General features: G+C 35.6%; 1 protein-coding gene across 1 annotated transcript; it reads left to right on the top strand.

Moving 5' to 3' along the window:
* nr1i2 (nuclear receptor subfamily 1, group I, member 2) lies at positions 1-27,925 on the top strand. The gene is made up of 9 exons (XM_084122600.1): positions 1-480; positions 9,872-10,062; positions 14,407-14,537; positions 15,368-15,537; positions 17,195-17,481; positions 17,619-17,764; positions 22,415-22,531; positions 23,722-23,827; positions 23,908-27,925. The coding sequence occupies exons 1-9, from the start codon at positions 478-480 to the stop codon at positions 24,050-24,052; spliced, it is 1,296 nt and encodes a 431-aa protein (XP_083978726.1). The 5' UTR covers positions 1-477; the 3' UTR covers positions 24,053-27,925.
* The last annotated feature ends 29 nt before the right edge of the window (positions 27,926-27,954 follow it).

Genomic DNA, 27,954 nt, shown 5'->3' with positions numbered 1-27,954 from the left:
AATAAAGTTCAGTAAAGTTGAATGATTGAGGAATATAAATACAGCGCTGCCTTACAAACATTGTAGCTAGCCTACTGTAGTAGAAGTAGTTGCATAATTTTCTTTCCAAAAAAAAAAAAAAATGCGTTTGCCCCGCCTGTGACTGGTTGTTTTCTGTTCTATTTCTCTTCCCTCTCGACTTTCAGACGGTCCGATCTTTTGAGTGATCAGGAAATTATGAAAATAAGCAACGGCTTTCGTCTCTATAGCAAGAACGTATGACATGTTTTCTTGTTTTCCCGTCAGCGTGTCCTTCTCAGGACATCTGTAACCAGGAAGTACAAGTCTCTGTTAGTCCTCGATCAGTTGTGTGCTATAAGTGCTTTAAAATCAGGACTGTAACTCAGTAAATGTGGAACCTACCTTGACTTGATTCATGTCAGAGCTCGGTCTGCATGGTCATGTTGTGGCATTACGTGAATGTCCTGCTGATGTGACATGGTAAGTGCCTATGTTCTTATTTACAAAAGTAAAGTGGATCGCGAGACGTGACAACAACTGTGTTGAACCTGCAGTACACATAAATGTTGCCGCTTGTAAACTATGGGAATTAATTTCAGCACGGTGTGTGTTTGAGGGGATTTTGATATACTGCAACTGTTGAGGCGTCGTCTGAAGGTTATATAATAGACAACTCGAGCGCTTTACAAACTTCTGCTGTCATTATAATGTTTTAAACAGTCATTCAGCAGCTGAATATAATCAACGCGATTCCAGAGGCTGTGAAATCTGTGCAGACCTTGTAAAAACCAGTCAGTCCAGTCGGCTGAGGTTGATTAACTTTAACCCAGTGCCCCTCCACTGGCTTGTCTTATTTGAGTCGGTATTAATGTAGGCTACTCTATTATCACAATAATTTCTCGACCTCATTTAGTCGCAGAAGTTGATTCACAGTCACGCAGAAGTTGTTAAGTGCTTAATGTGTGGATTATAATGTGTGGTATAGCCTATATAAAATGCTATCACAGTCATGTAGGCAGAAGCTCTTCAAAACAGCTGTGTTGATATATTTATTTGTGTTTCATATTGTGTAGGCTAATATTGCATTTATACATCACTTAAATAAAGTTATTAGAAATAACCTACTCATTAGGGCTACATTAAATTCAAATCCTGTATAAGCCAGAAAGGGTTTATTTTGCGGTAGTGACAGGCTGACTACATTATCCTGCTTATAGGCTACTTACCAAACTATATGTACATGAAAAATTTGAAGTTAAAATAACTTTACTTCCATAACTATATATTATTTTACAGCTTCTGCTAAAAAAAAAAAAAAAACGATTACATTATAGCAATCAGCCTAGTAATAATATAAAGTTGTGATGAATGTAGTATTATTATTATTAATTTGTAACCCTGTTCTTCTTCTATTAAAAAGGGATAGTTCACCCATTTACTCACAATTTACTCACCCTCCAAAACTTTGAGTATATTCTGTGGAACATAAGATATATATATATCTTATGTTCCACAGAATATAAAAAAACATTTTTTTTTTTTTTTGTCCATACAAAGTCAGTCAGTAGGCTCTGTTAGTTGTTGTTCTCAACCTATCTTACTTTGTTTTCCACTGAAGGTTTGGAACAACGTGGGTGAGTAAATGATAACAGGCTTTTCATTTTGGCGTGATCTATCCAATTAAGCTCTCATTCAGCTCTTTGTGTCTCTTCTGGTTCCATCTAGCTACACTGGAAAAACAGGAAAACACATATTGTCCAATTTACTCAATCATATTATTTGCGATCTACACAAAATAAAATTGTGTTTCTCTTCTTAACTTGATTTCTTTGCTTTCGATTAATGTAATTCTACAAAATGTGTAAATTATTTAGGGTTAATTAATGTGAACCAATCAATACTAGTAAATGATTTGTGCTGAAATTGTATTTCCCAGCTTGCTTTATTGCTTGGGACTTAAGGAGGAGAGTCCAAAAAATATTGAAAGTGTTATTTTAAGTGTTTTTAGCAAGATGAGAAAAGGAAAAGGGGGACATGTTATGTTGGAATTATTAGGCTGTGGGCTGATGCAGCACATGTTATTACTGCTTAGCTCAAAGAGCATTTCATGCTTAGCATTTAGAATGTTAATATGTGCTTTTGCTATAGCTAGAGTTTGGAAGCTAGTTAGTACGTTCTTATAATTCAGTTACGTGACACAAAAAATATTAATCCTGTTAGGGAACCATATTAAAATCATTTTGAGACTACTTAATTGGGTTACTTAAAAACTACATGATGTTGAAATTATGTGAACAAATTATGTTTGTTTAACTTAATTGATTCATGTGGAACCGATGTACATGATTAAATCATGTAGCCTAAATCCAGCACACTTTTTTCAGTGAATGTGTTTGTTTTCTTGGTTTAACTGGAAACTCTGAGCTTAGAAGCTTATAAAAGAATCTTATGTTGATCATAAATTTATGCTGAAGTCTTCTAAGGCCATACTGTAGGAAACAGTTTTGAGAAGTAAGGTGACTGTTTGCCTATTTGCTCACGTAAATATGAAAAGAGAGATAAACAGTGGACTGATACAAGACACGAAAGTAGCTTCAGTTATGGAGTAACTTACGAGTCAGGCTCAATTAGTTCACAAAAAAGGATTTCAAAAGAAACCAGAGCTTTAAGCATTATGTCACCAAAAAACACACAGAAAGCCAGACTGAAAACAATGTGTGCATATGCTCAGATTTATGTTCTGATTATATCATCATACCAGCTCAAAATATTCATTCAAACTAAAACAGAACTTGTGAGATTTTAATGAACTAACTCTTTGCCTGAACTTTGTGTTTTAGAATAGAATGGTTGGGATTGATAACTTCTTATTTTCAGCAAAAACATATGTGTACTTTGTTTTATTTTCCTTAAAGAATAAGAATAAATCTATAAAGATATTGGCTAGATGGCTTTTTGACACAGCTTTTGCTGTGTGAACTTCTTGTGCAGTAGAATGATGAAGTATAATGCATTTTACATTCAGCACAATTCTGATTGAAGGCAACAACTTTGTATTTCATTCTTTATTTAATTAAAGGAAATAATTATTAGTTGTATTAGATTTTGTTGTTGTGGAAGAAGACCTTGTCCTGTAGCGTAAGCTCACATATGTAAGTGTTTGTGGTTATTCTCCATGATTTCTTGTGATACCAGCATCACAGCAGGTTTAGTTAATCAAACAAAAACAAAGAATATCACAAAACCCAATATTTGGTAGCGTCTGTTTCAGTTAGTCTAAATCTCTGAGGAATGCTTTGTGTAGTTTGGCCTGTTTCAGACGTGTCGTCCTAGTTGCAGTTAGAACATGCTGTTCAAATGCAGCGCTCTGTTGTTTGGGCATTCAGGAAAGTTGCTTTTCCCATAGGGAAGTATGTTACTGTAATTGCCTTTCGAATACACTAAACTATGGTAGCCTCAAGCCTGTAGATTGTACTTAAAGGGATAGTTCACCCAAAAATGTTGTCACCTTTTATTCACCCTCAAGTTGTTCCAAACCTGTATGAGTTTCTTCCTGAACACAAAAAAATTATTTTGAAGAATGTTGGTAATCAAGCTGTTGACAGTAGCCATTGACTTCCATAGTTGGAAAATATGGAAGTCTATGTGTGCTGTTAGTCTGGTTACCAATATTCTTCAACATAATCTAAAACAGAAGACAGAAACTCGTACAGGTTTGGAACAACATGAGGGTGAGTAAATGATGACAGAATTTTCATTTTTGGTTGAACTATTTCTTTAATTGAATGTGCAAATAATGGTTATGGCCCTTAAATTTGTAAAATTTTATTTTGGAGATTAAATCTTTTGAGAGATTAAAGTCTTCTCAGCACATTAATAATGATTTATCAAGTGAAGAAGATATCATTGAAAAGATATTTATAATCACATTTTCAAAAACAATTCCTCGCTCGTTGTGACAACTAACCTCTGCCACTCCCAAACCATACAAAAGACTATAGAATTAAACTAAAGAAAAGTTACATAGTGTACCTTTAAATGAAAATTACAATGTATCAACCACTCATGCATAATGACATGACTCGCTGCATTTTCACCTTTATTAAAGCTGGAGGATGTCATTGCAGGCTGTTAATGTTGTCCCTAATGCGATTTTAGTGAGTGTCCCCCTCCCCCTACATCTCTCTCTCTCTCTCTCTCTCTCTCTCTCTCTCTCTCTCTCTCTCTCTCTCTCTCTCTGTCTCTCTCTCTCTCTCTCTCTCTCTCTCTCTCTCTCTCTCTTTGTCTTCCTGTCTCTCTCCCCCTCCCCAACAAAAGAATTTCAATAGGTTTGACAGCTGGTTATATAACACTTATTTTTGAACTTCCTGGTAATTTTAATGTATCCTAAGAATCAACAGCATTTTTAATGTCAAGATTCTTGGAATGTGTATATAAATGCACTTAAATATAACAATTACTTTAACTTTCCTAAACCCCATAATGAACAATTACGGTTAAGGTTGAACTTTTTGACAGACCTCAGGCGTACAGAATGATGTCATCATAGAGATTAGAGGTCTATAAATGATCGATGAAATGCAGTGTAGCACTTCAGTAAGTGAATGAGTGCACAGTAGAGAGAAAAGACCCTGTGAATAATGAACACTTTAATATGCTCTGTCTGCCTATGGTTAAAATTATACACAAGGAAGAACACTTGGGTGAAGTCCGTTAGTGCTTGTAATTCCACATCACATTAAAGAACTCTGTGATGTAAGTCTGTGAACAAAGGCTATGTTAACATCACAGTTGAGTCTGTCTCAATTATTCCCTCACTCACATGTGATACAGATTGACGTGACATGATGACCATGTGAAGAAGACCAATAATATCGATGGATGGATGGGTGGATGGATGGGTGGATGGATGGATGGGTGGATGGATGGATGGGTGGATGGATGGGTGGATGGATGGGTGGATGGGTGGGTGGGTGGATGGGTGGATGGGTGGGTGGGTGGGTGGGTGGGTTGGTTGGTTGGATGGATGGATAAGGTCGAATTGTTGATTTGTTCCAAAAATTGATTTTCACACTGCAAACAATCCAGAGGGTAGTGGGTTACGGTGTTTTTAATCACAAGGGAAAGTGAATAGTGAAAGGGTGGAGGCGTTGCTAATGTGGGGATTGAGTAGATAAGAAGAAGGGTAATTGGAGCTGTGGGGAAGGAATAAAAACCTCTGCTCACATTGCATAAAGGCACAGGAAAACACTCTCAGAGAAAAGGCACATTACTTAACCAACAGGTTATTGCTCTCTGGACCCAGAGAATGAACTCATGCTGACCTTACAGAGTTCAGCTGCATGATTGTTAGCATAAAAGTCCTCCTGTGGTGAAAATCAAGCATTTAATGCTGTTTATATGTCTATGTGGTGTTTTCAATATGCTTTAAGACAAACTCAAATTCATAAGTCAGCATCATTGCTGAGTATTTTCTCTTTAAAACTGCAGTGAACCAAAGACAGTCTCAAAAACACGGTTTGAAATCACTGGTGTTTCTGACGTCACAAACTACCCTTGTAAACAATCAGGTCAACGTGTGATCGTCAACGAGTGCATCTCTGAGCTGGTGTGAGTGAGTTAGGCGGGGCTAATTTGCATATTCATAGAACCGCTTTGTAGAGTTGCATTCAAGCTATTTTAAGACATAAAGAATTTTTGAAATATGTCATTTTGGTCATATGTCAAGTCAAGTATATTTGTATAGCGCTTTTCACAATACAGATTGTATCAAAGCAGCTTCACAGTATTAAATTAAAATAATACAGCAAGGTTTGTTTCTAGTGGAATTTATTGATTGATAAAATTAAATTAAATATTCCCAAAATATCCCCATATGTCATTTTTCCTACGGCACCCAATTAAACTAAACATACATGTGTGTTTAATATTACTATGAAAATAGCATACAAATGATCAAATTGACTTGTTGTATCAAACAACTTAATAAGAATATAAAAAAATATATATTTTAGTTTTGTGTTATTTAACCACTTTTTGAAGTTAGCTGAGCAGCGTGTGCAACATGCCAAAGTCACATACATCCCATCAAAGAAAATGGTATAAAATGAGAAAAATACATTTCAAGAGATGTATCATTGTAATTCTATGCGTGTACATGTTTGCTGATTTATCATAAAACCTCAGAATTTCATTATTTTGCATTATGTTCATGATGACTGAATGATTCTGATTAGGACACCAAAGGCACTTTATAGTGATTTTGACCCATATATAAAATTAACGTACAGTATGTAATTTTTTTCTCCACTAGGGGTCGCTAACCTCTTACAATAACAAAGGCGTAGTTTGATGACGCAACATTTGCTAAGAATTATGGATCTTGTCGTCAACGTCAAGCCGACCGATCTAATAATGTTTATGGATGAGTAAATACATCGATGCTTTTATCATGACTGTGATATGAAGCAGTTCGGGATTGCTAAGAGACAGCTATCAGCTCCACACGCAACGCAAGTCCCGCGGATATAAAAGGAATATGGACATTTCATTCTACCGAACTACACGCAAGTGCAGAATTACAACTCACAGGTCAGTTTATTAGACAAATTAAACTTGTGAGGTAACGCAGCGCTGTTTCACTTGGTCTAACATTACACTATCACACTAAACTGCATTTGAATGTGTTGAAATGTATGTGTTAGTTTGTCTGTATGAGACTAGCAGTAAGCTAGATCAACATTAGAATAACATACAGATCATATTCTAACATTTTATCATTGTTGAACTATATAACAATGATTAGTTTTATGTAAATGTGCTCACCTGTTTAATAAAGTACATGTATAGGAGCGGTCGAAGTCTCGGACGTGGAGCTCTCGTTTATATACTGTCTATGGGAGCTCTAGGCATCTCGAAAACACCGCGCTGATATTGATTCTCGTTTTAGTTCTCCATTTTTATCCGAAGTCTGCTTGCCATGGTCCATAATGTTTGAACGAAACAACAACAGCGTGCAGATAGACATTGCGAACTACACAACTTTGTCTACGTCTGTCGCTTTGGTTACTATCAAACTATTTGCTTGTTCAAACCTGACCTTATAGGCTAACTTAAAAAAATTAAACTAAAATATCTGTATAAATATATATTTGAAATATATCATTGTTGTTTCGCTTATTAATATTCGATTGGACATGCTCATATGTTGATGTTTTTATATATTTTCTAAATATACACTATAAAAAAAATATTATATGGTAGGATAGTTATTTTAGGCTGTTGGAAAAAAGCTGAGATTCTGCGGCACCCCTAGCCAGTTGTCACCGGCACCCACTTTGGGAACCATTGAGTTAGATAATAGTTAAGGATTAATAATAATAGTTTCAGTTTTACATATGATTGCTTAGCACAGCTAACAAAAACATGTTTCAAAAACGTTTTTCAAACATTCTTATTAAGTTATGAAAATGTCTTTTGAGGTGAAAGTTCAAAACGTCCAGTTTTTGTTTTAAATGTTTTTTGGTTTTTTTTCTTGTTTATGCGATTGGTAAAGGAACATTCCAATTTATCATTTCATGAATTTTAATAAATTTGTGCTAATGTTTTGAAAACATTATTAAAACCCCGATAACTTCGAACAAACATTGTATTAACCTTACTGGAACAATATTTGTTCATATCTTTGAGAGAACCTTGCCAGAATGTTAGCTGCTAGTTCACCCAAAAAGAAAACGCTGTCATTGTTTGTACTGTCATGTCCTTCCAAACCTTCATAGAACAGTTCAGCAGAATATTGAAGCTGATCTTTTCCAAATTATAGTGGATGGTGTCCAGGCTGTCAAGATCCCTAAATTAAAATGAAATGAAAAATAGCCTATAAATTGTGTGCTATATTTCAAGTCCATATGAAACCTTGAAACTGAAATTTAAGTTATCCACTTTCTATTTTACGTAACCACTCTCAAATCTCTATTTGAGTGAACTGTCCCTTTAAAATTGTGTTGGTGGATGGGAATTTATTTCGTAATTACGTGCAGCCGAGAAAGTTGTCAGATTTTCCCTTCCAACTGTAATCAATCTCTGTTGTTCTGCACTTTTACATACTTTCACATATAGCATTTTACTATTGTAGTAAACAATCGATATTTGTTGTGGCTGCAGTTCTTTTATTGTTTTCTCCCTTGGATTAATTGATTCTGTTTGCCTAATTATTATTAGGTTTGCAGTCAAAAAGTTTAAGGGTTGGTAAGATTTTTTTAAATGTAACAGGCCTACAATTTAAAATAACTGTTTTCTATTTGAATATATTTTCAAATGTAATTTATTCCTGTGATGCAAAGCTGAATTTTCAGCATCATTACTCCACTCTTCAGTGTCACACGATCCTTCAGAAATTGTTATAATGTGATGATTTGAACCATTTATTTGCAATAGAAATCCTTTGTAACATTAGAAATGTATTTATTATTATTATTATTAATAAAGACATTTATAATGTTACAAATGATTTGTGTTATGATATTCTATTATTATATTCTAATTTGTAATTTGCTTGGACAAATGCTTCTGCTAAATTAATAAATGTAAATGTTAATTCATTACAGAGTCTTTGATTTGACATTTAAAATGAAATATAGAATTATTTTTTCAAATTAAATGAAAATGATTAAATTATTTGTAAAAACAAATTGGCTATTTTATTCAATACGATAAAAATGTAATAATAATAAGTAATAAGTAATAAGATGAAGAAAAATAAAAAATAGTGAATTTTGTTATTGGACAATTCTGTTCACTTTGTGTCTTATTTTTCATCTGTAATGAGACATGAACCTTCACCCAACCCTGAATAATCATATAGACTATATGCTGCTTCACATTTTTATGGTTAGCATTATGGTTTATAGAGGGAGTCAGACTTGACCAGTGCTTAGTGGTCCCATGTGGATACCATGGCAACACATAGATTCAGCTTTCTTTGGCATTGTGTGTGTGTGTGTATGCGCTGCGTTCTTTCAATGGCTTATTTAGGATAAAGGTCTTGCCCTGGAGGACGCACTCCAGATTTCTGCGTTACACGGATCGTGCAAAGGGTATGTTTCCTGAACTTTGAACACCTGCTCTGTTTTACATTTTAAAGTCACAACTGTGAGCCTACTCGCAACTAACTGTGGAATGGTTATGTGATGATTCATGCGTGTTTTATTCACTGTGACTTTATCATTTGAATGTTCAAACAGGTTTGTTGGGAAGGTTGTTTAGATGTTGTTATTTGTGTGAAGTGTGGATGTGATATTTGTGAGTTTAAAACACTATTGTAATGTTCATTGTCTTGTCTGAATAGAAATGAAAGAAGGCTACCACACCAGATGTTTTTGAATTGTTGTATATATATATATATTAAAAAAAACAAATAGGCAAATGCAAAGTTGCTGTTTGTGAAATTAGTCGATCAAGGCAATTCAGAATATTAACATTCTGTACTGAGGCAGTGCAAATATAATTATCTGGATATTGTTTGCTGGAGGCATATTCTGAGGTTGTGCAAATATTATGAGGATGTGCAATATGGTTAAGATGAAAGCAGGAGCTGGTATTAACAGTAGTGCAGTACAGTGATTGTGGTCGTAATATTTGTACACCATAACCATCACCATATTACTTCTTCAGAGTAATTTGAAATAAATATGTTGCTAGTAGTTTATTAAATGTAGTCTATTTGTGGATGTTCAGCAGTTTTTGGTTTTCAGTTTTTTTATTTACTATTCAACTAATTTCTGCATGAATTCATATTATTTGTTGACATAACAAACATATTGGTGGTAATGAGCCGTATGTGTGATTTAGTGACTTGTGCCTTGTGTTGCAGTGCTTACTTCAGATCAGGATGAGTAAAGAAATGGAGGAGCTTTCTCCCCTGGGCGACTCGGGACACGGTGATGGGTCTGAGGAAGAAACGGAGGAGGATGATGAGCCCAAAATTTGTCAAGTATGCGGTGACAAATCCACAGGCTACCACTTTAACGCCATGACCTGTGAGGGCTGCAAAGGCTTCTTCAGGTGAGTGAGCAAACAGATATTTCTCAGCTGCTGTAATTGTTGTAACTGAAGATAATTTACTTGCCTGAATGAGTATGTCGTTCCAAACCTGACCCTCTTTCTTCTGTGGAAAACAAAAGGAGATATTTAGCAGAACATCTGCACTGCTCTTTTTTTTTTTTTATAAGAGAGGCTGTCAATAAAGTAGTCCATATGAATTGTGCGCTACATTTCAATCTTCTGAAGCCACGTGATTAGCAATGAGCGTTTGAGTTGTCATTCACTGAGTTAGATGAGTTAAAAATGGGGTCTGATTAAACTGTGAGGTTGGGAGTGTTTAAAAAGATGAGATGAACAACAGGAATAAAGTGAATAAATGAAGTGTATTTACAATAATCAAATGAAACTTAAAACAACACAATAAAACTAGAAAAACGTAGGCTGTTAAAAGTGTGTGGTAGTGATATTGGATTCTTGAAGTAACCAGTCGAGCCGGTTCACTAATCGAATTGAATCAGACTTTAGTTAAAGGTTGATGACGTAAGACACACAGCTGAGGAGCCAAAAAGAGCCAACTGTCGAAGTTTGTCTGATGAGATAGTTGACGATACTATGTACGTAATGGTAATATTCGTATGTCTAGTTTTATTAAATAGCCCTACATTTTTATTATAACTTGGAAAAACCTGAATTTTACTATGGTTTATTGTGCATGCAGATTTTCTTTAGTTGTTAAGCGAAATCAAGGAGTTAATTCGACTGGATTATTCTTTCTATATACTTTAGACATGTAGAACCTATCCACGTTTGTGCATAAATGTCTGTAATGTGTGCTGTAGGTTAGGAATCTTATCCAAGATGTAGGCTACTCAATATTGGTCAGTCGTATTCGACATAAAGGATCCGCAAATGAAACCGTGACCACAAACGCCATTAACCTTTAGGGAATGAAAGGCAATTATCAGCAATATGCGTTGACACAAATGACTTTATTTGAATGTTTGATTGATATAACATGGCACTGAGTTGTTAGAAAAGAAATGCGTAGTGACATCATTGCGTAATGAATAGTTTTTTTTCTAACTGGTTCTGCGAAACGAACTATCCAAAAGAACTGGTTCGCGGATGTGAACTGGACTTTACATCATCAGTGTGGAGTCCATTTGCATCCAGCAAGTGGGTGATCACCAGTTGGTTGTTGTGTGTGTGACCTCCGTTTGACTGGCATCCTGCCTCCCTTATGCTGGTCTACTTCCTGTTTCCTGTCATGTGATCACTCACATGACAGGCAGACCCAGTAACATTTAAATGCATACACATGTAAAATGATAAGAGGACTAAAATGACTAAGACAACATTTTCACCTATTAAAACTCTAATATACATACAATTATTATAAAATATAAACTGAACTGGATTAATATCTCCTATTGTTTTCCACAGAAGAAAATCATACAAGCTTGGAACGCTATGAGGATGAGTAAATTGTGACATATTTTTTTATTTTTGGGTGAACTATCCCTAACTCAACCAGTAGGAACAAAACATGGCAGAGGACATCAGGGATTTGTTTATTAAAATGTATGCGTAAAATATTTCATAATAAGCCTTGGCGAAATTGTTCTCCTCCTAAACAGGAAATGTGAAATATGACCTTCAGGATGTACACAGAGCTTTTAAAAACTTCAATCATCCATCCGTTTTTGATTGTTGTGATGTGGATCAAAATTCTGAAAGCAAACTTGAAAAGAGAAAATAATTATAGGGTACAGCAGCATATTTTGTGACCAACCCACACGCATCACAACAAATTCTGTGCGTTCAACTGCATTCATACAGTAATTGTTTCCCAGGGTGCGTTCAGCATATTTTAAAAATGTGAACAATGCTGGTGTCACAGTGGGGTAGCGGCAATAAAGCGCACAACAATAGATAATATGAAGATCAATCTTTAATTATATACTCAAGGAAACTACAGGGCATAAACAAAACTAGACAAAGAAACTGACATGACTTAGGGTTTAAATACACAGGGGGGAGATCATTAAAGGAACACTCCACCGTTTTTTTTATATTAAACTATGTTATTCCCTTAAAGGGGTCATATAATGCCATTTTTGTACAAGCTAATATGATTCTTTAGGGTCTAAATAAAAAGTTTGTAATATACTTTAATTAAAAATTCGCATTAGTATTGTAAGAAAACATGCCGTAATGTACCCTGAGGGTAAACAGCCGCATTCATTGTGAAGCGTGCAGCAAGCGATTTGCAAAGATTAATATAAATATTAATATAAAGGTTAATAAAACGTTACACTCACTTATTCTTCTGGAGGTGCAGCAGGAACACGAATAGTTGGTACTGATCCTTTTTTCAGGAGCAGCTTCTTAGCAAAACCAGCTTTATACTGACCTCGTTTGTAAAGCAATCTGGTGTGTGAAATGATTCGCGCAAACATGAAAGCATTGACGTTGATCGTGGGGAATATTCCCTTCGAAAACAAACTCCGCCACTGCGTCTTCAGCGGTTCGGGTTTAGGAACATCAGAGTGACTGCTGTGTTCCTTATTACACCCAAGAACAGAACACCACAATCGCTTAGACGCCATTCTGCTCATAGACAGTGCTCCAGCGTATCAACAATGACGCGCGGACTATGATTGACAGCTCGCTCACGAGCGAGGGCGGGCGGGTCTGTGTTGAAACGCTGCTGTCAATCAACAATCGTGGGAACGGCTTGATTTGAGATGGGGGAAAACATATAAGAAGATAAAAAAAAAACCCACTGGATGGATTTTTATCATTGTATGATGGTTGTGTACAGGCACTGCCAACACACATTTCAGTACAATCAACTTGTAAAAGTGCATGTACCATTATATGACCTCTTTAACTAAGACGAGTTGATACATGTCTCTCTCGTCTCAGTGCGCGCACTCAATCGCTCTGGCGCGCGGCGACACTTTGATAGCACTTAGCTTAGCCCAGTTCATTCATTAGGGACCAAACAGAGATGAAGTTAGAAGCGACCAAACACCTTCACGTTTTCCCTATTTAAATACAGTTACACGAGTAGTTACACGACCAAGTATGGTGACACAAAATAAAACGTGGAGCTTTTCTAAGCGGGTAAAAAGGATAACTATAATGTATGGCGGAATAGCACTTGGGAGCACTTCGACTCGGCGCAGTAATATCATCACTCCTGAAAAATCCTCTCCCCCTCTCCCTCTCACTTCTGTCATTAGAACCAACGTGACTTTTTACTGCGCAGAGTCGAAGTGCTCCCAAGTGCTATTCCGTCACGTTTTTCAAGTGCGCCAGGTTTTATTTTGTGTCACCATACTTGGTCGTGTAACTACTCGTGTAACTGTATTTAAATAGGGAAAACGTGGAGGTGTTTGGTCGCTTCTAACTTCATCTCTGTTTGGATCCTAATGAATGAACTGGGCTAAGCTAAGTGCTATCAAAGTGTCACCGTGCGCCAGAGCGATTGATTGCATGCACTGAGACGAGAGAGACATGTATCAACTCGTCTTAGTTAAGGGAATAACATAGTTTAATATAAAAAAACGGTGGAGTGTTCCTTTAACAGAACAACTTAATTAACAACCATGGGAACAACTAAGAAGACAGAACAACAGGGGAAAAGAGCACAAGAAACACATTGAAAATGAAACCAAAACAGAACATGCATGTTGAGAATATACTTGTACAAATAAAATATTTTTCAGAAAACAATATAAGAAACCCGTTCACATCTTTCTGTCATAATTAATAGACAGCAGGGTCAGCACATAAAGGAATAGTTCACCCAAACATAACAATTCTGTCATAATTTACTGTGGTTTATTCTGTGGAACACATATTTTGAAGAATGTGGGTGTTTTGCGCATACAATGAAAGTCAAATTGGTCCAGTGGTATTTTGGACCCCATTGACTTTCATTGTATGGACAAAAACAAATTGTGTTGAAATGTTCTTCAAGATATCTTCTGTGGTCCACAGACAGTGGGTCATGCAGGTTTGTAACGAAATGCCGGTGAGGAAATTATTTTAATTTTTGGATGAGCTATTACTTTAACCAGGGCTTGGGAGGCAAACATGCCACTGAAAGATATTTAAAATGAGGGGTCAAACAGTCCTTGTAGCATTCCTCAATTTATTACATTTAATTGAAGCATTTGACAAATAGACATGGACAGCATGCAGTCTGTTTTGTGGTTAGAAAAAATAATTTGCCCTTTAATTAAAGTTAATGTCTGACACTGGTAGACAGTCATGCAAGTATCTTGTGGCATCTATTTATTCTACAGTCAGTGCATCAGTTTGATTCACTTTGTGTTTGTGTGTTCCTGTTGTAAGGCGCGCCATGAAGCGACCCGCACAGCTCAGCTGCCCGTTTCAGAAAGCCTGCATCATCACCAAGAGCAACAGGAGACAGTGCCAGTCCTGCCGTCTCCAGAAATGCCTCTCAATCGGCATGAAGAGGGAGCGTAAGTTTAATTGAGTCCTACTTTTCATGTTCCCTAACTGATAGCTGCTCTCACACAGAGCAAGCAAACAATTCATGTTCTTGCATGTGTAATAGGGGTGTAACAATACCCTCATGTCACAATTCGATACATATCACGATACTGAAATCACGATATGATATTATTGTGATATTTCAAGACATATGGTAAAAGGTTAACAAAAAAATTACTGTTTCTAAAAATGGTAAATTTGGTGTTACATTGTGGGTGTAAATGAATATGCTTGGACTTGGTGCTGATAACCAAATGCACAGGACAATAGAGACACCAGAATAAAAATATATAATAATATATATAATAAAATATATATAAAATATAATATAATAAAAATAACCCCTAATGAGTAATATATTAAGCATGTTTAATGTACAATAAAAATGGTTTTATTCATCAAGGACGCATGATTAAACTAATCAAAAGTGACAGAAAATACAATTATAATGTTACAAAATACAAAAATCGATTAATCGCGATTAATCGTGTGTGTGTGTCTGTGCAGTATATTTGTATTAATATATACTGTGTGTATATACAGTATACACATGGAAATATATATATACTGTATATATAAATATAATACACACATATATATTATGTAAACAGACTTTTGTTAAATTAAATTAATCGAGATTAATCGATTTTACAGTCCTATTACAAAAGATTTCTGCTTCAGATGAATGCTGTTCTTTTGAACTTTCTAATCGTCAAAGATATTAAGCAGCAGATATTAATCAACATCGTGTATACATTGTGTAATACTTCACTATGATTCCTGTGGTTCTGTTCCTCAGTGATCATGTCGGATGAGGCCGTGGAGAAGCGGAGGATGCAGATCAAGAGGAAGAGGATGCATGAGGAGCCTGTAATTCTCTCTCCTCAACAGGAAGCTGTCATACAGGAGCTGCTCACCGCACATCAAAATACCTTCGACATGACTTGCGCCCAATTCATTCAGTTCCGGGTAACATATTTACCTTATTTAGTTTGTCCGATTGAGATCCTGACCAATGTATCTTCTAGGGGTTGCACAGACTAGTCGACTTTAATGCTCTGCCATGATGCTTTAAAGGGGCTATATGCAACTTTTTCCCCAAAATAAACATAACAATAGCCTTTTTATTTTACCATTTATGACTCAAACATCTCCTGATGAGCATACTGACACCTTGTCCGCTCACAGTGGGTGCACCTATAAGCCTGTATCCTATTTTTCCTATTTTCTGTCGGGTCGGATTTTTCCCGCGCTGTCTGCGGATGTGACGTCAAGCGCGTTCATGTTAAACGTTTCAGATCACTCTGCCGCCACCGCTAGTCAGCAAGTAGCCTACACTCGCAAGCAGTGCAATGGAGAAACTTACTCTTATCAGTGTAAGAGAACACTTATCTCAAACAATATATGTATTTGACTGTTCTTACCTCTGTAAACATAATGTTGACCTCCTTGCAGCAGATGACTTGTGAAGTGTGCACGTACGAGAGCGAGCAGAAAGGAAGAGCAGTTCTGTTTTTTGGCCACAGGTGTCAGTCGCGAGTTTAAATTTCAGAAAAACGCATATAGCCTCTTTAAGCTTGACGTCGACTAGTTGCTGATCATGGCCTATAGAGGGCGCAACAGGATAAGAAATCTTTGAAGTCCACTTTTACACTCTGTTTCCAACAGTTAAAATGACAAATAAATGCATACTCCGAGAGCTTTCCACAAGATATGTTTGATTATACCATCTGGATGCTCAAAGTTGATCGGGTGAATGCAGGTTTTAAACAGCTTCTTGTACACGTTGTAAGTTAATCGCTGTTCTAAACTAATGTGTGCTGCATTGTAACACAAACGCATAAAGAAAGTAGCTCACACATCACGTGCAGATCGCGCGCACACAGAATCATTCAGGAGCGCAGAAATGCATTGTCAACAGTGTTCTGTGATTTATTAATAAAATAGCTTAGAAACTGAAAAGTTGTAAATTGTACAATTTTATGCACAAAATGAGCTCATTTCAAATTTGATTCCTGCTACAGGTCTCTAAATAGTTGGGACGGGGGCATGTTTACCATGGTGTAGCATCTCCTCTTCTTTTCAAAGCAGTTTGAAGACGTCTGGGCATCGAGGTTATGAGTTGCTGGAGTTTTGGTGTTGGAATTTGATCCCATTCGTGCCTTATATAGGTTTCCAGCTGCTGAGTTTTTCGTTTAATGATGCGACAAATGTTCTCTATCTAAGATCTACTTCCTGGTAGAAGTAATTCACACGCAATTGCTCTCTCACTCTCACTATTCATATAAATGTGATATTTACTGTGCTACTTTATCTATATCTGATTTAGAACGACCAGAAACCTGTGAGAAATATAACGACCTAAAGCCAAAAGAACTGATAAAAATAAGCTGTTATGTAGGAGCAATATCCTTGTAGGCAGGGCTGTGTCATATGCCATAGCAGTGTTTGAGTCTCAAGCTCGAAGTTCAGGCTTATTTGTTAATTAATGACGTCATCAGCGACTAGTCGACTCGACTTTAATCACATAAATGTCGACTTACCTGAAGTCCTTCAACCCCTAGTATCTACTGAAATACATCTTTATGAGTACTGTCAGTCTTTATCAGTGATTTTATGCCCACAGCCTTTAGATCGGGATGAAAACTCCAGTACAGTGGAGTACAGTGGAGAACCAAAAACCAGCAGATACTCTTACGCAAGCATGCATAAACCACCGCCTGAAGATGCAGTGCAGCGGACCGCCAACTTCACCTCCCTCTCATCCCCTTCCTCCAGCTTTCAGATTCTTGAAAATAAAGAGAGGAAGTGGCTTAAAGGTGCCATTTTCACCTCTTTGCCACATTTTACAGACCTCACCACGTACATGATCAAGAATGTAATCAACTTCAGCAAGACGCTTGCAATGTTCAGGTGAATACAGGCCCTCTTATTCATCATTGGTGGTTCGGTCACATGTGATCAGACAAGACAAGGTTTCTTTGCTCATTGCTATTTTAATCAAGCAGCTTGACTGATACAAGTCTATAATGAAGTTGTGTTTTCGACAGGGCTCTGATCATAGAGGACCAGATCTCACTGCTGAAGGGCGCCACCCTTGAGATCCTTCTGATTCACTTCAACATGTTCTTTAATGAGGTGACAGGCAATTGGGAGTGCGGCCCGCTGCAGTACTGCCTGGATGACGCCATGCGAGGTGAGCGTCTGCACAGGTTTCCATGAACCTCAGGGTCAGGTAGGGCTGGCTGTGGTGTAAACAAAAACACATACACTCTATACACTACAGTACAGAAGTTTTAGGGTCAGTAAGATTTTTTTTAAAGAAATTACAACCCGAATTCCAGAAAAGTTGGGACGTTTTTTTAAAATTTGAATAAAATTAAAACTAAAAGATTTTCAAATCACATGAGCCAATATTTTATTCACAATAGAACATAGATAACATAACAATTTTTACAATTTTATGCACAAAATGAGCTCATTTCAAATTTGATTCCTGCTACAGGTCTCTAAATAGTTGGGACGGGGGCATGTTTACCATGGTGTAGCATCTCCTCTTCTTTTCAAAACAGTTTGAAGACGTCTGGGCATCGAGGTTATGAGTTGCTGGAGTTTTGGTGTTGGAATTTGGTCCCATTCTTGCCTTATATAGGTTTCCAGCTGCTGAAGAGTTTGTGGTCGTCTTTGACGTATTTTTCGTTTAATGATGCGCCAAATGTTCTCTATACTTGAAAGATCAGGCCAGTTCAGCACCCGGACTCTTCTATGACGAAGCCATGCTGTTGTAATAGCTACAGTATGTGATTTTGAATCGTCCTGCTGAAATACACAAGGCCTTCCCTGAAATAGACTTTGTCTGGAGGGGAGCATATGTTGCTGGCTTTTGAACTGAACGCTAATAACACACTGGAAGGTCTCCCTCCTCTTTAGCCCGGAGGACACGGCGTCCGTGATTTCCAACAAGAATGTCAAATTTGGACTCGTCTGACCATAGAACACTATTCCACTTGGAAATAGTCCATTTTAAATGAGCCTTGGCCCACAGGACACGACAGCGCTTCTGGACCATGTTCACATATGGCTTCCTTCTTGCATGATAAGAGCTTTAGTTGGCATCTGCTGATGGCACGGCGGATTGTGTTTACCGACAGTGGTTTCTGGAAGTATTCCTGGGCCCATTTAGTAATGTCTTTGACACAATCATGCCGATGAGTGACGCAGTGACGTCTGAGGGTCCGAAGACCACAGGCATCCAATAAAGGTCTTCGACCTTGTCCCTTACGCACAGAGAATCTTTTGATTCAGTGATTCAGTGCACTGTAGATGATGAGATTTGCAATTTGATGAGAAATTAGCTAATTTAGTGGATAAAAGTGTAAAATATCTCAGTTTAAACATTTGCTATTTTATCTATGTTCTATTGTAAATAAAATATTGGCTCATGTGATTTGAAATTCTTTTAGTTTTCATTTTATTCAAATTTAAAAAACATCCCAACTTTTCCGGAATTCGGGTTGTAATATTTCTATTCACCAAGGATGCATTAAATTGATCATTTATAAAATTACAAAATTACTTTACTAAAATAAAATAAAGTAAATATTAAATAAAATTACTTTCTATTCATCACAGAATGAAAAAAGGTGTTAACAAAAATATCAAGCAGCGCAACATTGATAATGATAAGAAATGCTTCTTGAGCAGCAGATCAGCATATAATAATGATTTCTGAAGAATCATGTGACCCTGAAGACTGGAGTAATGATGCTGGAAATCACACAAAAATTCTTTCTTTCTTTTTTACTCTATATTTGATCAAATAATTGCAGCCTTGGTGAACATTAGAGACTTCGTTTTGAATCAAAAACAGTCCGTACTTTTCTGGACAATCTAAAGAAACAAAAGGGCCATTGTTAATAGATCCAAACCAGAAGTCTGGCATCAGTGCAAAAACAACTTCACATTATATAACACTTGAGCTAAAGACCACAGAGGAAAAAAAAGACAAAAACTTAAACCTAAAACCTAAATTCTGCTGGGATGAGTCACATTAATGCTGTACTTTGTGATGTTGCACGGCAACTCTAAACTACATGTCATAACTAAAATGCGGAATTTAACAACATCCCTAAATGTCAAGCTCTTCCTCGTCCTGACTTGTTCGGGACACATTCTGTTCTGTATGTTCACGTTACATGTAAATCAGTGGTCAATGAATCTGGATTATTTTATCAGGTATGAAGGATGACCTTTGTAATGTGCATTAGTATTTTAATGTTCATTACACTGAACATTGCAAGTACAATAGAGCATTTTGCTTAAAAGGAAGAAAGCCAGGGAACCATAACCACACAAAGCAGTAAAGAAAGCAGGACCATTTTAATGAGACAGTGAAAAGGTCTCTGCCCTCACTCCAGCTGAGAGAAAGAGGAGGAGGAGAACACAGGAGGAAGGAGTGGGAGAAACCCCTTACAGTGCAAGAGAGGTGTTAGGAGCACAGCAGGGAGATATCTGAAGGTAATGAGGTGGAACAAAAAACCCAGCCAGGCTTTCATTAAAATGATTCTATGAAACCATCTCTGGATTTTTTAAATGCATGCATCAGTCGGTGTGTGTTTATTGGCTTTTTTATTACTTTAAATGGGATTGTGGCATGTAAACTTCATGCTTATTTATGACTGAAAATATCTTATAGCTATATTTCTCATGTCTGTGAGGTAAGTAGCATACGCTGAGAGCTGACCTGTATCAGCTGTATTCTGTGATTGGCTACATTGCTCACCACTGCAAAAACACGTTGTAAATGGATACATTTGACGTTCTCCAGAGCGCAAACACAAATATGCACTGGAGCATTTGCTAAATCTGTTTACTAGTATGTTTACACTAATGGTCCCAAGTTTGGTGTCAGTAAGATTTTTTTATGCTTATGCCCTTATGCTTATTTATTTGATCAAATATGCAGTAAATTTAGTATATTTTGAAATATTGTTACAATTTAAAATTATTTGAATATAAATATTTTAAAATGTAATTTATTCCTGTGATGACAAAGCTGTATTTTCAGCATCATTACTCCAGTCTTCAGTGTCACATAATCCTTCAGAAATCATTTATCAATGTTGCTTAATTATTTTTGTGGAAACGGTATAGATGTAGATTTCTTTCAGGATTCTTTGATGAGTAGAAAGTTCAAAAGAAAAAATAGAAAAAACTGCTTTTATTTTAAATAGATTTTTTTTGTAACACTATAAATGTCTGTACTGTCTTTTGAAAACTATTTAACCCAACAGTAAATCCACATCCCAGTTAATGTAAAGGTTGTTTTGACCCTAAGTCTTTGACCCGTTTAATTCTTAGGGACAGTAAGAGGCTGGAAAATAGTCGTAAAAATACCTTTTTTTACTGACTTTATAAGTAAAACTTAAAAAGAGACACATAAATTATAAAATGTGCATTATATTGTCTTGTGCTTTTAATATTGTATATGCATGTACTGTATATAGCAGTACTTAAACTTTGTACTCTGTAGCATTTCCACAGCTTACAGTCACCATAGGCATCTCTTTTCTTTCTTTATGTGGCATAACAAGGGCATAATTAAAAGCTCCAATCCATCCTTGATTTTCTCTTTACATTTGCTTCTCAAGGCTGTGAAGTTTCCATAGTAGCTTGAGAACTGGCATTTCATTACAGATTGACTAATTGCTCTCCATCTCAACAGTCCTTAATAGGCCGCTATAAAAGCCTTAAAATGAATTCTGAATTGAATGTCCAATTGTATGTCATCACCCTGACAACCAAATGCTTACAGCTGTTAGTTGCAACAGCAAATCTATTTAATGAACACTTGCATTGCTTCAAACCAGACAAACATGACTGCTTTACCCTGTAGATGTGAGCCTGCCATAGAGAGGAAAAATCACAAACAAAATCCCTGTAAAGTCTCAAATGCTTCTCCTATAGCCTGCAATGGGATTAAATGGAGCTCAAATGGACATATTTGTGTAAATCCCCTGTACTAAAGTACTAAATAAGTCAATGAAGTCAGATTTTTCAATATCAACTTAAACATTTTCCATCTTCCAAGATCAAATGACCTGAACAACGCAATTTTTTTTTTTTTTTATTATTATTATTTTATTAATGAACTTAAACATTTCCCATCTATTTCTTACAAGACCAAATAAATTGTTTTTTTATTATTATTATTTAACATCTAAAACAGGTGCTTAATGCTTCAATGAAATATAACTTAGGACTCCTATGTTATAAAAGAGAAACCTACTGTAATTAGTGTTAAGTATTTTTATACTATTATAGTATTTTTTTAAATATTAGCATTTATTTATATTATTTATTATTATTTTCGGTTTTCCTTTAAATTGTAGCAATTTTGTTATGTGCTTTAGTAGTTTTTATTCATTTTTATTTTTCTATTTATCTTTATTTTTATTTCAATTTTTGTTTTAGTAACTTTAGTTAGTTAATTTTCAGTTAGTTGCTAAGTCAGCATTTCTAACATTACGTTTATTAAGTGTATGTTTTTCAATTAGTATTTGTATTTTATTTGATCTTAATTTCAATTAAAGAAAATTATTTTTAATAGGTTTAATTTTAGTTAACAAAAACAAAACTGCAGTATTCTTGTCCTCTTAAAAATGTGTTCCTCAAAATTGAAATGTCAAAAAAAAGTAAATTAATCTTAGGTGATATTTCATGTTGCAGCATGTATCGCGTTTACAATTTACAAGTATACATCATGCATCAATTTGTTGCTTTCTTTACGCTTGATCCTTTCCCATAATTTGTCATTTGTTCCTTCATTCCTCCTCCACCGGGACAGCTGGTTTTCAGCACCATCTGCTGGACCCTATGATGAATTTTCATTATACATTGCGCAAGCTGCGCTTGCATGAAGAGGAGTATGTGCTGATGCAGGCCATCTCGCTCTTCTCACCAGGTACCTTAGATGAAGCTCAACATACACATAAACACACATGAGCCGCTGTTTAAAGGGATAGTTCACCCAAAAATAAAAGTTCTGTCATCATTCACTCACCCTCAAGTTGTTGATTTGTTCTGCTGAACACAGAAGAAGATATTTTGAGGAATGTCGGTAACCAAACAGTTTCTGGTCCCCATAGTCTTTTTTTTTTTCCCATACTATGGAAGTCAATGGGGTGGTCCAACTGTTTGGTTATCAACATTCCTCAAAATATCTTCTTCTGTGTTCAGCAGAACAAAGAAACTCATACATGTTTGGAACAACTTAGTAAATGATGACAGAACTTTTATTTTTGGGTGAACTAACCCTTTTAAAGGAAATCCCAAAAATTAAAATTAGCCCATGATTTATTCACCCTCAAGTTGTTCCAAACCTGTATGAGTTTCTTGTGTATATGTGCATATGACATTCTTCTTCCAGATGAATACATCTGAGTTATATTAAAAAATTCCCTGGCTCTTCCAAGCTTTATAATGGCAGTGAATGGCCGTTTCTGTTTTGAAGTCCATAAAAGTGCATCGATCCATCACAAATTATGTTAATAAAGGTTCATATTAGGTTAATAAATGCCTTCTGAAGCGAAGCAATGCGTTTGTGTAAGAAAAATATTTATTTAAATTAATATTTAAATATATTTAACACGTTACAAAGTAAATTCTAGATTCCAGCCAAACGAACATACGCAGTCTACTTACTCCTAAAACGAAACTTACGCAACTTGTGACATGGGAAGTAGCGTAGTGCGTCATGGCGTAGTGTAAATATCAGCAGTACGTCGCATTACTCGCATAAGTTGCGCTTTAGACTTCGTTTGGCCGGAAGCTAGTTATTTTACTTTATAAAGTTTTAAATATGGATATTTTTCTTACACAAACGCATCGCTTCGCTTCAGAAGGGCTTTATTAACCCCCCGGAGCAGTGTGGAGCACTTTAATCATGGATGGATGCACTTTTATGGACAGAAACGTCCATTCACTGGCATTATAAAACTTGGAAGAGCCAGGACATTTTTTTAATATAACTATTAAATTGTATTCGTCTGAAAGAAGAATGTCATATACACCTAGGATGACTTGAGGGTGACTAAATCATGGGCTAATTTTCATTTTTGACCTTTAACCTCTCACGTGTATGTTCGTCCACAGATCGCCCTGGTGTGACGCATCACAGTGTGGTCGACCGTAACCAGGAAACACTAGCTCTCACCCTGAAGACCTACATCGAGGCAAAGAGGGCCGAGCCAGAGAAACAGTAAGGATGCTTTCTTTCCATCTCATTAGGAAAACGTTTCCTTTGATTACACTTTCAGTCTAACCTTCTCCTCCTGCTAGTCTGCTGTACCCAAAGATCATGGCGTGCCTGACCGAGATGAGGAGTATGAACGAAGAGTACACAAAACAAGTGCTGAAAATCCAGGACATTCAGCCTGATGTGTCTCCGCTTTTGTTGGAAATAATAAGTAAAGACGGCTGCTAGGACACTAAAGATTAAAAGACTAGTGAAAACTTGCAAGGACAAGGGTGGTGACTACTGATGATGAACTACTGAACAGCAGCACACGGTAATTGTGAAATTGTTATTAAATGTAATGTAATTGTGTTTGAGTTTATCTGACAAGCAGTCTTTTTTTTCGGAATCTTTTCGTGAAAGAAGTTTATGTGGTTCATAAGCAGACGTAGGATGTCACATTACTGTTTTATCTCTTACATTTACTGCATGAATGAAGCTTGAAATGCAGGGTTAGATTAAGGGGCCATTTACACAACACCGATTTAAAAACGGAACTAAAAAACGTAAAACTTGCAATGCGTTTTGGCCGTTCATTTACACGACAACAGCGAAAATGTTTTTTGTGTGTTTTTAAAAGCGAAACCGTTATTGTCTCTGTGTAAAGTACAAAAATGAGATTTTGCGATTCACTCTGTGATGCGTGTCAATATATATAGATATATATATTGTAATAGCTAGTAATTTCATCTCTGTTGTGAATATTAGAAACAAAGCTTACTGTATTTTGCGAAACATGTAAAACGTAAAACTTGTAATGTGTTTTGGCCGTTCATTTACACGATAACAGCGAAAATGAGTTTTTTGTGTTTTTAAAAGCAAAACCATTATTGTCTCTGTGTAAAGTACAAAAACGAGATTTTGCGAAACCGGTGACGTCATGCGTAGTGTTTCGTTACAAAGTGACGTCGCCAACTAATGGCCTCACATGAATAATACAGCGTTTTAGTCGTTTTCGCACATCCATGTGAACGTGGATCGTTTTGACAACGTTGTCGTCTGTACGTGAAAAACGCAAGGAAAAACGTTTCCGTTTTTAGTACATCGTTGTCGTGTAAACGTAAGATTTGGTAACACTTTATTTTAGTGTTTGTTACACGTTACATGTACTTACTGCAGTAATAACAGTAAATTATGTATAATTAAATGCAACTATCCCTAAACCAAACCCTATACCTAACCCTATAGTAAGTACATGTTCTTAATTAATATTCCTCAGTACTTATATGTATAATTACACTGTAACAAAGACACCTTAAAATTAAGTGTAACCAAGATTCGTCTTGAATTTTCCCTTTTTGTCATGAAGGGTAACACTTTATAGTAAGGTTCCATTAGTTAACATGAACTAACTGCCTAAAGCATTTATTAATACTTCGAAAGCATATTAATTTCAACATTTACTAACACATTATAAAAGCCAAAAGTTGTATCTGTTAATTTGTATTTTATTAACTAACTTAAATTAACTTTATTAACTATCCCAAACATTAATAGGACCTTATGAAAGTGTTACCTCATAAGTTTTGCAGGGTAAGATGCTGTAAGAGATTATTATTATATAATATTATGTTATTGCTGCAGAGATCACAAATTGTAAAAATGAAAATATGATAGTATGATGCACACTGTGTTAACTGCCGTATGTCTTGACAAATCTGTTTATTTATTGTTTGTGTTTAAATGTGGCATAAGTTAATCGCTTGCTTCTAATGGTGTTCAGGTTATATTAAATATATTTTAGTAGCTATATTTGACAAGACAAGAATGTAAGTGTACTTATGGAGTTATGAATCTCATAAAGAACATGTTCAGGTCATATTTTACTCTCCAAAATGAAAAAAAAAGAAAGAAAAAAAAATGAGTAATGAGAATGTTTTTGTTTTTTTATGTGTTATGGTAATGAGATTGTTCAAAATATCTTTGATTTTGAAGTGAAATTTCTGGACCTGGATAATGTTCTTTAGGTTTCGTGAGATTCTCTCTGTGATGTGTGTCTATATATATTATATATTATATAGACACACATCACAGGTTATATATATATATATATATATATATATATATATATTGTAATAGCTAGTAATTTCATCTCTGTTGTGAATATTAGAAACAAAGCTTACTGTATTTTGCGAAACATGTAAATGTCTTCAATTCTGAAGAATCTCTGAAATTTTAAGACACTTTCTTGAGAAGTGATTGCCTTTTGACAGTTTTGGAGTAAACTTTTTTTTCACTTAGTATTCAGGTTTTCAGATTTTACTGAACAGACACCAGAATAGCATTTAGAGGTCATTTGGAACTTTCTTTGGCTCTTTTCACTAAACACTTGGTTCTGTCACTTAAACACTTAACAATGACAATCAATGTGTATATTGTGAGCTAGTGTTACGTGTGGATGTGACACATGACAACGTAGAGCAGATGTTTCGGGTTCCAAACTGGGTGTGCAGTATTTTATGCGAGTCTTTCACATATTTGCTCCAAATAAAAGCAGAAGATTCAGATATCAGGTATCTATGTAAAGGTCAAACTCTTTTGAAAATGCCTTCATGTTGCCATTTTGTGTAGATTAAGCAATTATGTCATCCTGCCTACAAAATGATAAGGAAACTTGTCATAACATGAATAATTACTACACAGTACACTCAGGTTTTTTCTCTTTACAGTGGTTATTTTTCAGTGTGAGACTTATATGACCCTCTCAGGAAAATAAATGCAAAATTGTATGAGAATGCGTGCAGAATTGTTTACTGTGCTATTGTGTAAATCATTTACTCATAATGTACACTACTGTTTAATTTTTAATGTTTTTGAAAGAAGTGTGAGATGCTCACCAAGACTGCATTTATTTGATATACAGTAAAATTGCTAAATATTACTACAGCTTAAAATAACTGTTTATATTTTAAAATGTAATTTATTCCTGTGATGGCAAAGCTTTATTTTCAGCATCATTACTCCTGTCTTCAGTGTCACATGATCTTTCAGAAATCGTTCTAATATGATGATTTGATGCTCATGAATCATTGATAAATGTTGAAAACAGGTGCTGCTTATTTTTGTGGAAACCATGATAAAAAAAAAAACTAAAAAAAACATGATTATTTGATTACATTTAAAACAACAGCATTTATTTTTTTAAATATATATATATATTTTTTTTTTGGTACATTAAATGCATCTACCATATGCTGAATAAAAGTATTCATTTAAAAAAAAAGAAAAAAATAAACCTTACAAACCCCAAATGGCAGTGTGCACCTTTTTTTTTTTTTTTCTCATTAATATTTTTATGCATTTGGCAGATGCTTTTAGCTAAAGCAACATAAAATGCATTCAAGTTACCGTATGTTTAATCTGAACCCAGGCACTTACCAGAATCACATTTAAACAAAGCAAGAGTGGAGAGAGAGAAAAAAAAAGAAACATTTAATTGAACTTTAATCTAAATGGACTGAATTTGAGATGAGACACATTTTGGGCTGCGAAAAGAAAGACACATGGCAAATGCAGGGTCATTTCCAAGCTATCCTACTCTTTATTTAATGCAAATTACAGTACCAGGTAACTAGTCTCTGAATCCAAGTCACACCAAGGACCAAAACGGACATATTTACAAGGAGAGGAGACATTTAGCATACCTTCACAGAAAAAGAATATATTTAAAATAAAATAAAAATTTCAGTCACAAACAGAGGCATTCAAGTAATATTAATGTTATACAGGTTGCTTTTTTTCTTTTTCATTTTAAACCAAGACAACTTTTTTTTTTTTCCCAATAAGTGTATTTAATGCGATAGTCTGTAGCCCACAGTCCTTAACTTTTTTTTTTTTTTTTTTTTTTTGTATTTTGGTAATTGTTTTTAACCCTTGTGTCTTTACATTTTTACTCTAACTTTAGTCACGAGAAGTGGTCACACCATTTGTGGAAAGCGACACATCTATGAATGCGTATCTTACAAGCAAAGCTTTACATTGAGGGTGCGGGGATGAGGGTCCGGCGGGTGCTACGGGACATCTCTACTGCGTACTGTCAGCTGGCCAACGAGCCAAAACACCGAAGAAATCATTATTGCCCCTGGGATGTG

Source organism: Abramis brama, assembly GCF_963993115.1.
Source record: "Abramis brama genome assembly, chromosome: 8".
Lineage (NCBI taxonomy): Eukaryota > Metazoa > Chordata > Actinopteri > Cypriniformes > Leuciscidae > Abramis > Abramis brama.
This window is presented reverse-complemented; position numbering and strand designations above follow the sequence as displayed.